This window comes from Tursiops truncatus, chromosome 7, assembly GCF_011762595.2.
Source record: "Tursiops truncatus isolate mTurTru1 chromosome 7, mTurTru1.mat.Y, whole genome shotgun sequence".
Lineage (NCBI taxonomy): Eukaryota > Metazoa > Chordata > Mammalia > Artiodactyla > Delphinidae > Tursiops > Tursiops truncatus.
Genome location: NC_047040.1, coordinates 91,540,176 through 91,552,953, shown reverse-complemented (window position 1 = coordinate 91,552,953; position 12,778 = coordinate 91,540,176). Strand labels below are relative to the sequence as shown.

Genomic DNA, 12,778 nt, shown 5'->3' with positions numbered 1-12,778 from the left:
CACTGATGACCAAGGACTAGTGATGGGTGGGCTCATTGTAAAGCATGCGGCTGCAGTTGCATTAGAACTGAACTTTTTAGCATTGCATATATACACTACGTTGTACACAAGCAAATTATAAATGCATGATGAACAAAAATGGAAACCAAAGATTATTTGTGTAAATGTGATAATTTCCAGCCAGTAAGACAAGTCGTAATGGAGGAGAGCATAACTTCACGGCTGACTGAATAAGAAAAGGGACAGAATTTGGTAAGTTGAAGGAAGGTGTAGCCTAGAGGACCCTTCTGAAAGGAAAGAGTAAACCCTAGAGGAAGAAAGAAAGTATAGACCAGCAGAAAATGGCTAGCGGGGAAGTTCTTTGAATTAAGGGATGAGAATCGTAGACCTAATCAGAGGCAAATTTGTGCACTTTTGGCTGAGAACTCACAACCTTTTGCAGGAGAAGGAAGCCCGTAGTGCTTTACCGATCTTACCACTCCTAGAGACCATTTCCTCTCACATTCCAATGGGACAGACCCTGGCTCTGCCTTGCAGGAATCTCTAGTCCCAATTGGACCTTTGAACTCATGTTCAAGTTCCAAGCAGCACAGTGCCCAGCATGGAGGTCTCAAGCCTGAAGTTTTCTACCTGGGTCTTGACTGGCAGCTTCACTGGAGCAAAAATTTATTCTATAGAAAATTGGAGGCCATGACTTTTCCTTTCTTTCTTTTTTTTTTCTTTTTTAATTCTGGTTGTTGTTGGATTTTTTGCTTTATTTGAGCCCTTGAACCCTAAGACTCAGATGTACAATAATGATACCTGCTGAACCCCAATGAGACCCTACTTCCAAGTTTATACCAGTCAGTCCATAGATGGAGAGTAATTTCAGAAAACAGTCCTTAGTTAAATTGATCAGTTACAGTGAGCAAAGGCTTATTTAATAAATATTAAAAGACTGACTAAATGAATGAGTTTATGATATGACTCTAGAACTACAAAATTATAAAAACACAGTTCCCTCCTTTATCAAAAATAAGGTGACCATATGTGTGTGGGTTTTTCTCTGGGCTTTCTGTCCTGTTCCATTGATCTGTATTTCAGTTTTTGTGCCGGTACCATACTGTCTTGATTACTGGAGCTTTGTAGTATAATCTGAAGTCAGGGAGCCTGATTCCTCCAGCTCTGGTTTTCTTTCTCAAGATTGCTTTAGCTATTTGGGGTCTTTTGTGTTTCCATACAAATTGTAAAATTTTTTGTTCTAGTTCTGTGAAGAATGCCATTGGTAGTTTGATAGGGATTGCATTGAATCTGTAGATTGCTTTGGGTAGTAGAGTCATTTTCACAATGTTGTTTCTTCCAATCCAAGAACATGGTATATCTCTCCATCTGTTTCTATCATCTTTAATTTCTTTCATCAGTGTCTTATAGTTTTCTGCATACAGGTCTTTTGTCTCCTTAGGTAGATTTATTCCTAGGTATTTTATTGTTTTTGCTGCAATGGTAAATGGGAGTGTTTCCTTAATTTCTCTTGGAAGGTGTGGAAACCTAAGTTGATGTTATAAAATTTTATTTCCTTGGGTCTGTAGCAATACACCCCTTCCCCCATCTGGTGTCATAGGGATGTCTTGCTGGTCCAGCTGCCCACTCTCTCTAATATACATCAATCAGGATTGCACACACGTACTGCAATCCATTGGTAGTGGCTGCCTGGCCTTCAGTGTAGGAAAAGATGCTGAAAAAGAACACTATACATGACTAGTAATGTCTGCCATGGGCACAGGCATGAAGAATGAAATTAGAACACTCCCTAACACCATACACAAAAATAAACTCAAGATGGATTAAAGAACTAAATGTAAAGCCAGACATTATAAAACTCTTAGAGGAAAACATAGGTAGAACACTTTATGACATAAATCACAGCAAGATCCTTTTTGACCCACCTCCTAGAGAAATGGAAATAAAAACAAAAATAAACAAACGGGACCTAATGAAACTTAAAACCTTTTGCACAGCAAAGGAAACCATAAACAAGACAAAAAGACAACCCTCAGAATGGGAGAAAATATTTGCAAATGAAGCAACTGACAAAGGATTAATCTCCAAAATTTACAAGCAGCTCATGCAGCTCAATATCAAAAAAAACAAACGACCCAATCCAAAAATGGGCAGAAGACCTAAATAGACATTTCTCCAAAGAAGATATACAGATTGCCAACAAACACATGAAAGAATGCTCAACATCAATCATCAGAGAAATGCAAATCAAAACTACAATGAGGTATCACCTCACACCAGTCACAATGGCCATCATCACAAAATCTACAAACAATAAATGCTAGAGAGGGTGTGGAGAAAAGGGAACCCTCTTGCACTGTTGGTGGGAATGTAAACTGATACAGCCACTATGGAGAAACAGTACGGAGGTTCCTTAGAAAACTAAAAATAGAACTACCATACGACCCAGCAATGCCACTACTGGGCATATACCCTGAGAAAACCATAATTCAAAAAGAGTCAGGTACCACAATGTTCATTGCAGCTCTATTTACAATAACCAGGACATGGAAGCAACCTAAGTGTCCATCGACAGATGAATGGATAAAGAAGATGTGGCACATATATACAATGGAATATTACTCAGCCATAAAAAGGAATGAAATTGAGTTATTTGTAGTGAGGTGGATGGACCTAGAGTCTGTCATACAGAGTGAAGTAAGTCAGGAAGAGAAAAACAAATACTGTACGCTAACACATATATATGGAATCTAAAAAAAAAAATGATTCTGAAGAACCTAGGAGCAAGACAAGAATAAAGACGCAGATGTAGAGAATGGACTTGAGACACGGGGAGGGGGAAGGGTAAGCTGGGACGAAGTGAGAAAGTGGCATGGACTTATATATACTACCAAGTGTAAAATAGATAAATAGCTAGCTAGTGGGAAGCAGCCGCATAGCACAGGGAGATCAGCTCAGTGCTCTGTGACCACCTAGACAGGGGGGAAGGAGACGCAAGAGGGAGGAGATATGGGGATATATGTATATGTATAGCTGATTCACTTTGTTATAAAGCAGAAACTAACACAGCATTGTAAAGCAATTATATTCCAATAAAGATGTTAAAAAAACAATTCCCCAATAAAGAAGTAATAAATAGGACTCATTACCAGGAGAATGAAATGTTACTTCTCTCAGAGGATTTAGATTTTTCAGTGGCATTTCTTAGCATCGGTGGCCCTGTTAAACCCTGTTATTTTCTTCCTAATTTGTGCCATTTAGAAATGATTTTCATTTAACTTTCCCATGGCTCATTTTTCTCCTTCAGAACATTTCCGCATGATTCCCCGATAAAGTCCATGCTTTAACACATTTCCATTATGAAACTATAATAAGTGCCAACCAGATACCAGTATGAAATAGCCAGCACATAAAGGACTGACATGAGAAGAAATTGGGCATCTGGGTAGTCAATGTTTATTCTTGATGGCCTGCTGCCTTTTTGCCTGTTGTGGGTGTTTTTGATCCTCTAGGTAAGATTCCTTGCCTGATGAACAAGATCTCTAAACAAACAGCTCTCACACTTCTTTAGGGACAGCCTTTCTTTCCCATAACAGAAGTCGTCAGGCAGCACCTTTTGCTAATGTAATGATGGCTGTTCTTCACCAAAGCCCCGTAATGGAAAGAAAAGGGTTTCATTTTTGTTCCCTCTTATTGTCCTTTGAGCTTTGTAAAACACCCCTTCTACATTCCATTTATGAGCCTGTTTTCTCTAGAAAATTAAGTGAGCGTCATTTAACAATCTGTGCCCCTTCAAAAATTGGTTTCAATTCAACAAATACTGATTGGGCATCGCCCCCTCCTCTGAATGTTTTACAAAATGCAGACATCGTAGAAGCATAGTCCCTGGCTTCCTAAGACTCACAAGTTTTGTTCAGGTAGTCATATAAACAAACACTGAGAGTCCAGGTCTGGCTTTGGTTAAAACCGGAAGCGTATTTATGAGTAGAGGGTTCACATTGTTTTTCTCTTGGCATATTCTTTCAGTATGATTTATAGTACAAAGGAGACATTAAGACTAAAGTTAGCAGAAAAGCTCAAGTAGATGAGAGAATAGGAGACACATAGAGAGGAGTCAAGGTGATGACTTCCTTGAATGTGTTTCCTCCCCAAGCTCCACACAGTGTGGCCCTAATTGCCACCACTGGCCCAGCCTTGCACATGGCACCTGACTACATCTGGCTACAAATCTGCTTAAAACGGAAACTCTCACTGAGTAACAAAGACATACCCAATGGAGTCATGGGAAAGGCGTTGTGGAAGTGGTGGGAGTCACTTGGACTTTGGATGAAGGTAGGGATTTGTCAGCCAGAAGTGACAGTATAAGCAATATTAAAATGGCAGACACATTGGGGAAAAAATCAGGTAAATCCATGTGATGGAGAATCTCCTTCAAGAGGTCCCGTTTTTACACCGTTATTCAAGAAGGTGGGTCAACATCTCCCTACGCAGACCTGCTCCCTGCCTTCCAGTGGCCTGGCGAGGAGGTTAGCGACTCTGCTACAGATGTAGATCACTGGGGCATAGAGAATAAAAACAGTAAGCCAGTACCTGACCAGGTGTTCAAATGTGTGTATCAAAGGTACATGCAACTAAACAGTTTTTCATTTTCCATCTGACCTTGGGGCTTTATACGGGAGGGAGGGGGAAAGTGTAAGCTCTGCTTAGTATCGAGAGCTTTAGAAAAATAGGTCCATCTCAGAGTCTATCCTATCCGCTTGCTCTCAGATTCATGCATGAGCTGTGGGAAAAATTACTTTTTTAATTAATTTCTTCATCTCCCCCATTTGTGCAAAGTGCTTTAGCAGACTTTCTTATATCTCATAGGAAAGCCAAAAAGCTTTCTTTAAATTGTCTGATACATATTGAAGTGTTTATAGAACAAACCTGTAAATTCAGTGACAGCTTAATTTCCATGGTGAAGCTGGGTCAGCTAAACCCTCAACTGTCATGAGCTTCGTTCCCTGGTGTCTCTTAGATTCGGGTCACGTCTTTTCATTTTCATAGATTTTTTTCCCTTACCTTTATGAGTTTTAGGGGGCAGACTTTTTTCCTTTCCAAGTTATTACTTCCTTATTCTAATGTAGGCACTGCTGCTGACCCTCTCATTCCATTCTTGTCAGCATTCACAGCATGAAATGTGATTCTTTTATTACTTAATTCCTTCCTTTCCTCACATCCATTTCCACTTCTGTTTTCCCATCTCCTTTCATTTTGCCCTCACACATTTTTCACTTTGCGGTTTCCCTTATTGTTGTATGCTCTACATGAGAGCCAAATCGAACCCCACAGTTAAAAATAGTTTCTGACATTATTTGTGATTCCTAAGATGTAGTCTCGCCAATAACCTTTTCTCATCTGATTTCCATCTCACCTGCTGACAGTGCTCCAATCTCGCTTTCTGGTTATCCCATTACATAGTGCTTTCCCTTGCATTTAGTGGAAACTTGCAAGTAATGGTTCTGTTTGGATAGCACAGCCTAGTCATCATTTGCAATTTTATGGAATTGGAAAGGCAAGGGGGAGGAAAGGCATGGGGCTTAAGTCCTTGTTTAAAAGGAAAAGCACTAATTAACTATTTTGGTAATAGGTTGAATCACTACTCATCGGCATGCTACGCTAGAACCATCTTTGTGATCTAGAGTAACATATCATATGACACAACAATTTTTTTTCTTACCAAGGGAGAACGCTGTGTTCACTATTGAGGAGTAACGCCTTTTAAATTCAGTCGTGAAGAGGCAAATTCAATTGACCACCCAATGGTATAAAATTTCAGGAGAAAATCATCACAAATAAATGCATAGGAAGTAACCTAAGAATTCATTGACTGTATTTATTGTTTCTACTATAAATCTCTATATATTCACAGTCAGTAATCATGCACAGCCTCTAACGTGTGTGTTTGTCTTGTGTATGTGTGTGTCTGTGTGTTCTAGCTATGCTCTGAAAACACCCTACACATCTCTAAATTCATATAAAACCACAATGCCCAGAAGGCTAAATGATTGCCTATTAGCATTGATCATTTGGGGACATAAAAAGAAATTTCTGGTGCAAATAGTACCACTTTCCTTTTGCTTTCTAAGAACCTTATATTCAAGAGTAAATTTGCCTTACCTCTATTTGTGTCAATTGACATTGTAAAGTACATCTGAGAATACAGTATACCATATAATTGAGAGCTGGACCATCTTAATAGATGCTGTGTGAGCTCTTTGAGGAAATGAAAAGGTAATGGAATTCCTGTTCTTGGCGGTAGGTAAGGACTGTCCTTTGTTCTCTTCTACAAAGGCATGCCATCATATTCTAGTTGATTTCCCCTGTATGTTTCTTTAGGTAAGTCAGTAATTTCAGAGAAGCCAAATATATCTTGCTTTTGGGGAATGCAGTTTGGCTCTTGGGGCCAGAGTAGAGTTCTTGGGTTCTGTTCAGCCGACTTTACTAAAAGATAGGCTATTTTTCCATAACTTGGATAGTGCCACATAATTTTCTTTTCCTTTTCCTATTCTTGACAGGTACACGAGGCAGTCCCGTGTTACAGTGAGTGCAATCAGTATTCCTGGGTTGTAGAACACTGGTCTCCATGCAAAATCCACAATGAGCTGAGGTCCCTGCGCTGTGGAGGAGGAATGCAATCTAGGAAAATCAGGTGTGTGGAAATGGAGACACTGGGGAAATGTGGCAGTGGAATTTATATATTTTTATAAAAACAACAGTGTTGCTTATCCAGGTACACTCTGATTTTCACACAATATCCTCTGGCTTTGGGTCATCTTTAAGTATCCCTGGAAGTATATGTGCCTTGAGCTGCCATGTATATTGTGGGATTCCGTCTGCATCGCAGCCACAATCCTTAACATTTCCTGCAAATGATAGCAGTGGAAAAACCAACTGCATGGAGTACGCCCACATCCCTGCAGTGATATGTGGCCATCACTGCTAACAAATTAGGTGATTCTGACTGTGATGCCATGTCTCTCTTTTGTGCTGTGTTAGTAAAATTGATGGACATTGTCTTAATTTTGGATGTCAGTACATTGAAAGGTCAATTTAAGGCCTTTAATAATTTCCACTGTTAGCCTTGGAAACTAATATGAGAATACCTATGAACAGTAATGATATATTTTAATATAAAAAGAACACAGCTCTGAAAGAATTTAGTGAATACTCAGTTATTTACTGAGGGAGTTTGTTTAACATTTTTGTTTGGTAAATACAGCAGTGGTGCAAAGGAAACAGCTGGCCTGAGTTCATCAAAAAAGTCTATTTAGAAATGATTTGGGAAGAAAGAAGGATAATTTTATTACCAACTGAGGAAAATAGCAATAAATGTTAGAGAATGAATAAGCAAAAGCCAAAATATTAATCGTAAACAATGATTTAGTATGTAAAATCAAGAAGAAAACCCAGTGTGGTCAACTATTCAGTTGCATGAGCATAGTGTATCATTTTGCTAGATTTAGGAAGTTCCATTTCAAGTGGACACACAGTGCCCAAAGCAGGTAACGCCCTATCAAGTTATCTATGAAGTCAGTTGCCAAGGCAGAGCTTACTTCTATGTGTTTATTGTTATTCAACACCAGTGAACTTACTTGATTCAGTAATTCAATACCCACCAATTCTGAGTCTTACCTAGTCCCAATGTTGCAAAATCACTGGTAAGCCTGTTGGAAGAAATAGCTGCTACCACAATCATAGACGTGCTCCTGATCACCAACCCAGGCAAAGGGTTAATAGACAAATTGTCTTTCCTTCCCTTTGTTCACTGCCTGTTCCCCTGGGGGCTAGTTGCTCAGGCTGCCAAACTTGGGCGTCTACCTCTTTTTCTTCAAAGTCTGTGTCTCTTTTTTTTTTTTGACATCTTTATTGGAGTATAATTGCTTTACAATGGTGTGTTAGTTTCTGCTGTATAACAAAGTGAATCAGTTATACATATACATAAGTTCCCATATCTCCTCCCTCTTGCGTCTCCCTCCCTCCCACCCTCCCTATCCCACCCCTCTAGGCGGTCCCAAAGCACCGAGCTGATCTCCCTGTGCTATGCGGCTGCTTCCCACTAGCTATCTGTTTTACGTTTGGTAGTGTATATATGTCCATGCCTCTCTCTTGCTTTGTCACAGCTTACCCTGCCCCCTCCCCATATCCTCAAGTCCGTTCTCTAGGAGGTCTGTGTCTTTATTCCGGTCTTACCCCTAGGTTCTTCATGACATTTTTTTCCTTAGATTCCGTATATATGTGTTAGCATATGGTAAATCTGTGTCTCTTCCGTCCTATTTTCTCATGGCTTTGAGAAATGATTGACCAGACTAGCTTATCAAGTAATATGTGTAAATGAGCTGTGGTACTTCTCACTCTCATCCCAGCCTGGCCTCTTAGCAGTATTAAAGCAAAGTCTCAGGAGAGAAAGGAAAGCTTTAAGAGAATAAATTGCTCGTGGCAGAATTGTGGCAGGTTGATTGAGGAAAAACACACTTGAACAAGAGGGCCTTTAAGCCATGCCTCTCAGCTCAAATGGATGAAGCCTGATATAATAAAAATAACACAACCACTAGATATGTGTTATGGGCTGAATTGTGTCCCCCTGACCCAAATCTATGTATTGAAGTCCTAACCCCCAGTACCTCAAAATGTGGCTGTATTTGGAGACAGGGTCTTTAAAGAGGTAGTTAATGTTAAATGAGATCATTGGGGCAGGCTCTAATCCAATCTGACTGATGTCCTTATAAGAAGAGTAGATTAGGACATAGACACACACAGAGGAAAAAACCTTGTGAAAATACAGGTAGAAGGTGGCTATCTACAAGTGAAAGGAGAGAGCCCTCAGAAGAAACCAACCCTGCCAACACCTTGATCTCAGACTTTCAGCCTCAAGCCTTACACGTATGTTGTTTAAGCCACACAGTGTGTGATATTTTGTTATGGCAGCCCTAGCTAACTAACGCAGACTCACTGTGTTACATACTTTATATATATGTGAAGCAGGTTTTCCAGCCATATTGCTTTCCAAACCATTATTGACCTTAATAAAATGGTGTTATAATGAGTGAAACAGTTTATCCGTTTATCTTTGGTGAAACCTCCAAACTAGAGGACATCTTCATGGTTCATACATGACAGCAATCATTTATGAATTCAAAAAATATTTATGAATATTTGCCTTCTATGTATCAGGCGCTGGGGATGCAAAAGTGAACAAAACAAGTTACTGTCCTCAAAGAACTTAGAGCAGCAGGGAAAAAAATAAATGCATAAAATACTATATAATGGAATGTCTTTGCTATGAAATGCCAAGAAAAAAATAAAATTGGATTAGTGTGATGGAGGCTACTGTTTTGGAGAGGCTGGTCAGCAAAATATTTAAGCAGAGACCCGAAAAATGTGAGAGACTTAAATGAATGTAAAGATCTATATTAAGAGAATTCCAAGGGGAAGGAGTTCCAAAGCAGGAACCTTCTCGGCTTGTTATAACAAGATGGATTACACCACGTCCCATATGGCTGGTGTCAGTACTCAAATTGTATAGTCTTCTAAAATAAGGTTAAAATATATTTTTCTAACAGCATCATGAAGCTATGGGAGGTCTGAGACAGAGTGAATGACGTGCTCTTATTTACGTTTGAAAAGGACCTTGCTAGGTGGAGTATAGAGAAGGAATTTTGGGGTGTGTAAGCAGCAGCAGGGATGAAGGTTTGAATGACATCCCAGAATTCCAGGTGAGAGAGGCTGATGGTTAGACGGGCTTTGTACTAGGGAAGGTGGTGAGGTGGTCACATTTGGACTGTATCTGGAAGGTACAGATGACAGGATTTGCTTATAAAGTGATTGTAGAATGTGGAAGAAAGAGAAGTATCGAAGATGATTGCTAGGTTTCAGGGCCTGAGCAATCATGAGAATGGTGGTGTCATTTGTTGAGATGAGAAATATTAGAAGCAAATTTGAGAGAGAAAATCAAAAGCTAGCTTTGGAACACAATAAATTTGAGATATTGGCTTTCCAACTGAGAAGGCTTGGAGTGACAGATTGGAGTTCAGAGAGTAATGGGGGTGTAAATTAGGCGTCAGCTATAAATCTGAAATATATTGATAAGAAAGAAAGAAATTGCGCCCTGGGGAACACAGATATTCATAGATTAGAGCAAAGGGAAAGATCTTACAAATGAGACTGGGAAAGAGCCAGTCAACTAGAAGGAAGACCAAGAAAATGGGAAGAAGAGAGTTTTTCAAAAAAGAAAGAGTAATCAGTTGTTTCAAATGGTTCTGAGAAGTTTACTAAGATAAGAATTGGCTATTGAGTTTGGCAAAGGGGACTCTGTTGATGATCTTGATATGAGTTTTCTCTGGAATGGTAGTAAAAGTGTGATTAAAGTAAGTCCAAGAGGTAATAATGGAGGAAGAGGAGAGAGGATGTGGAGATAGCAAATATAGACATGCTTTAAAGCAGTTTTGTAATGAGCCTGAGTGGAAATGAAGGTGATGATCAAAGGGAGATATGGCAAGGAAATTGGTGATGCAGGATATGTAACTACAGGGGCATTTTCATTTGGGAACACCTTCAATTTCAGTCTTCTAAGTCTTTACTCTTGTGCTTGTCAGGACCCCTAGAAGACGCTCTTCTTAAATCACATGTGAAACAGATAATCCTAGCAACCAGTATTTGGGAAACCCAATGAAAAAAGGCTGATGTGGTAGACACAATTGTGGCTCCCAAAGATATCCACATTCTAACCCCTGAAATCTGTGAATATGTTACCTTAAATAGCAAAAGATTCTTCACAGTTGTGATTAAGTTAAAGATCTTGAGATGGAAAGATTAGATTGTCCTGGATCCTCTGGATGGGAACATTTTATTCACCAGCGTCCTTCAAAGTGGATGAGGAGATGGGAAAGGAAAAACAGAAAATGTGACTAAAGGAGCAAGACACAGAGAGATACAAGGCTGCTGACTTTGAACACAGAGAAAGGGGCCATGGCCCCAAGGCATGGGGGTGGCTTCTAGAACATGAAAGAGGTAAGGAGACGATTCTCCTCTAGAGCCTCCAGAAAGGAATGCAGCTCCACCAGAGCACTGACGTTAGCCTAGTGAGCTCCATGTTGGATTTCTCTTAAGTCACTAAGGTAGTAGTCATTCTTTTCAATATGTTAACTTCTCCTTAAACCCTGTTTTCAATATGATGTTCCCATCCTTAATTGGGCCATGTGTTCTCTAATCCAAAGACCTGTTTTGTGAACCTCTCCAGATAATAAACCTTCAGTTACCTGCAGGGGCAGGGCTGGGGCCATCACCTAGCTCTGGGAATTGGGGAATTGGGATTTGAGAGCTTAGGTACTTCTTAAACACACTCTCAATAAATCCTCCAGTTTTTCTACCTCACCTTCATTCACATTTCCAAAGGTAAATGCCTGAATTTTCCATGTGTTCTGATGTGTAAATGGAGTGACTTTCTTTTCCCTTGAAGGCTTAGTGATCAGTTTTCTGGGTGTGCTAAGTCAGTTACCACTAGCCCATCTATTTTCCATTTTTGCCTTTGTCCTCTCCCATGTTCTTTGTCCTTGTAGGATACTGCCTTACCCTCCCTCCTTTGTTTTGTTTTGTTAGTCTTTTTGTAACAAATTCCTTTACTATTGTTTTTGTGGCTTACTGGGAGTGAACAAAGACTAATGCATGTGTTCAACTGGACACCACTGACCAGAAGTATTACCTCTTCTTTTTCAGTGAAATCATAAAAGAACATCAGCTGAGAGTGTGCAGGCAAGAAGGAAAGCAATTTTCAGCTTTTAAGTTTGCCCAGGGAAAGACATTAAAGCCATTTCGTGGTCCCTCCTTCCACTATTGACTATTACCACAAAAGAGATTAAAGTCCGTAGATGACTCTGTACCTTGCCTCCCTATATTAGAAGGCACGACATCTTCTCTCCTTTTACCGTCCTCTGTTAACCTGCTTTATACAATATCTAAGTTTGTATTACTTAGCACCTCATAAAGTTTATTTTATTTTGCACCAGCTGATAGACTACTTTGCAGTTTTCCTGAATCAAAAAAAAAATATATTGTTTGCAGAAAAGAAACTCAGAATGCATAGGGTAATTCATTCCAGCATAGCGTGATTTGGGGAGCACCAAAAGCTCTCCAGCGCAGCCCTCTTAAAATGCTTATTCCTTGGTTGTGGCTTTGTGTCGGAAATTACCAGATCAGCACATGGCATCATTTAGCTCATCATCGTTGTCGTTTTCACCTTTACCTTGATCATTATCACTGGAAGAAGAAGGGATCTTGTCCCTATTTTTCTTTTTCAATTCTGTACCCCAGCACCCAAGTAAGGGCATGGTGCAGAGTAAGCCGCTCAAAATATTTATGAAATGAATCATTAGTAATAAATATCTTTGTATCCCAACACCTAGCAAAAGAGGCTTATATATAGCGAGTCTTTATTAAACATTTTTGAGAAAATAATTTAAATATGAACTTCTAATTGGGATATGATATAAATGCAGAGAAATGCCCACAGCATAGGGGGCAGCTCCATGAATTTTCACAATATAAACTCACCTGTGTAACCAACCCAGAGGCCAAAACACAAAGTATTACCAGGACTACCTAAGCCCCTGGGTATCAACCAGTCCACCAAGCGTAACTGCTATTCTGTCTTCTGACACCATAGATGAGTATTGCCTATTTCTTAACTTTCTGTGAATGGAACCATGCAGACTATACTCTTTTGTGTCCAGCTTCTTTTGTT

At 39.6% G+C, this 12,778-nt stretch overlaps 1 protein-coding gene across 1 annotated transcript in view; it reads left to right on the top strand.

The window, feature by feature from the left end:
* THSD7B (thrombospondin type 1 domain containing 7B) overlaps positions 1 to 12,778 on the top strand; it is a 764,324-nt gene that overhangs the window by 652,026 nt on the left and 99,520 nt on the right. Inside the window, exon 15 of the mRNA XM_033860221.1 lies at positions 6,558 to 6,691. Within this exon, the coding sequence (XP_033716112.1) occupies positions 6,558 to 6,691 (134 nt within the window). The remainder of the gene's footprint in view (positions 1 to 6,557; positions 6,692 to 12,778) is intronic.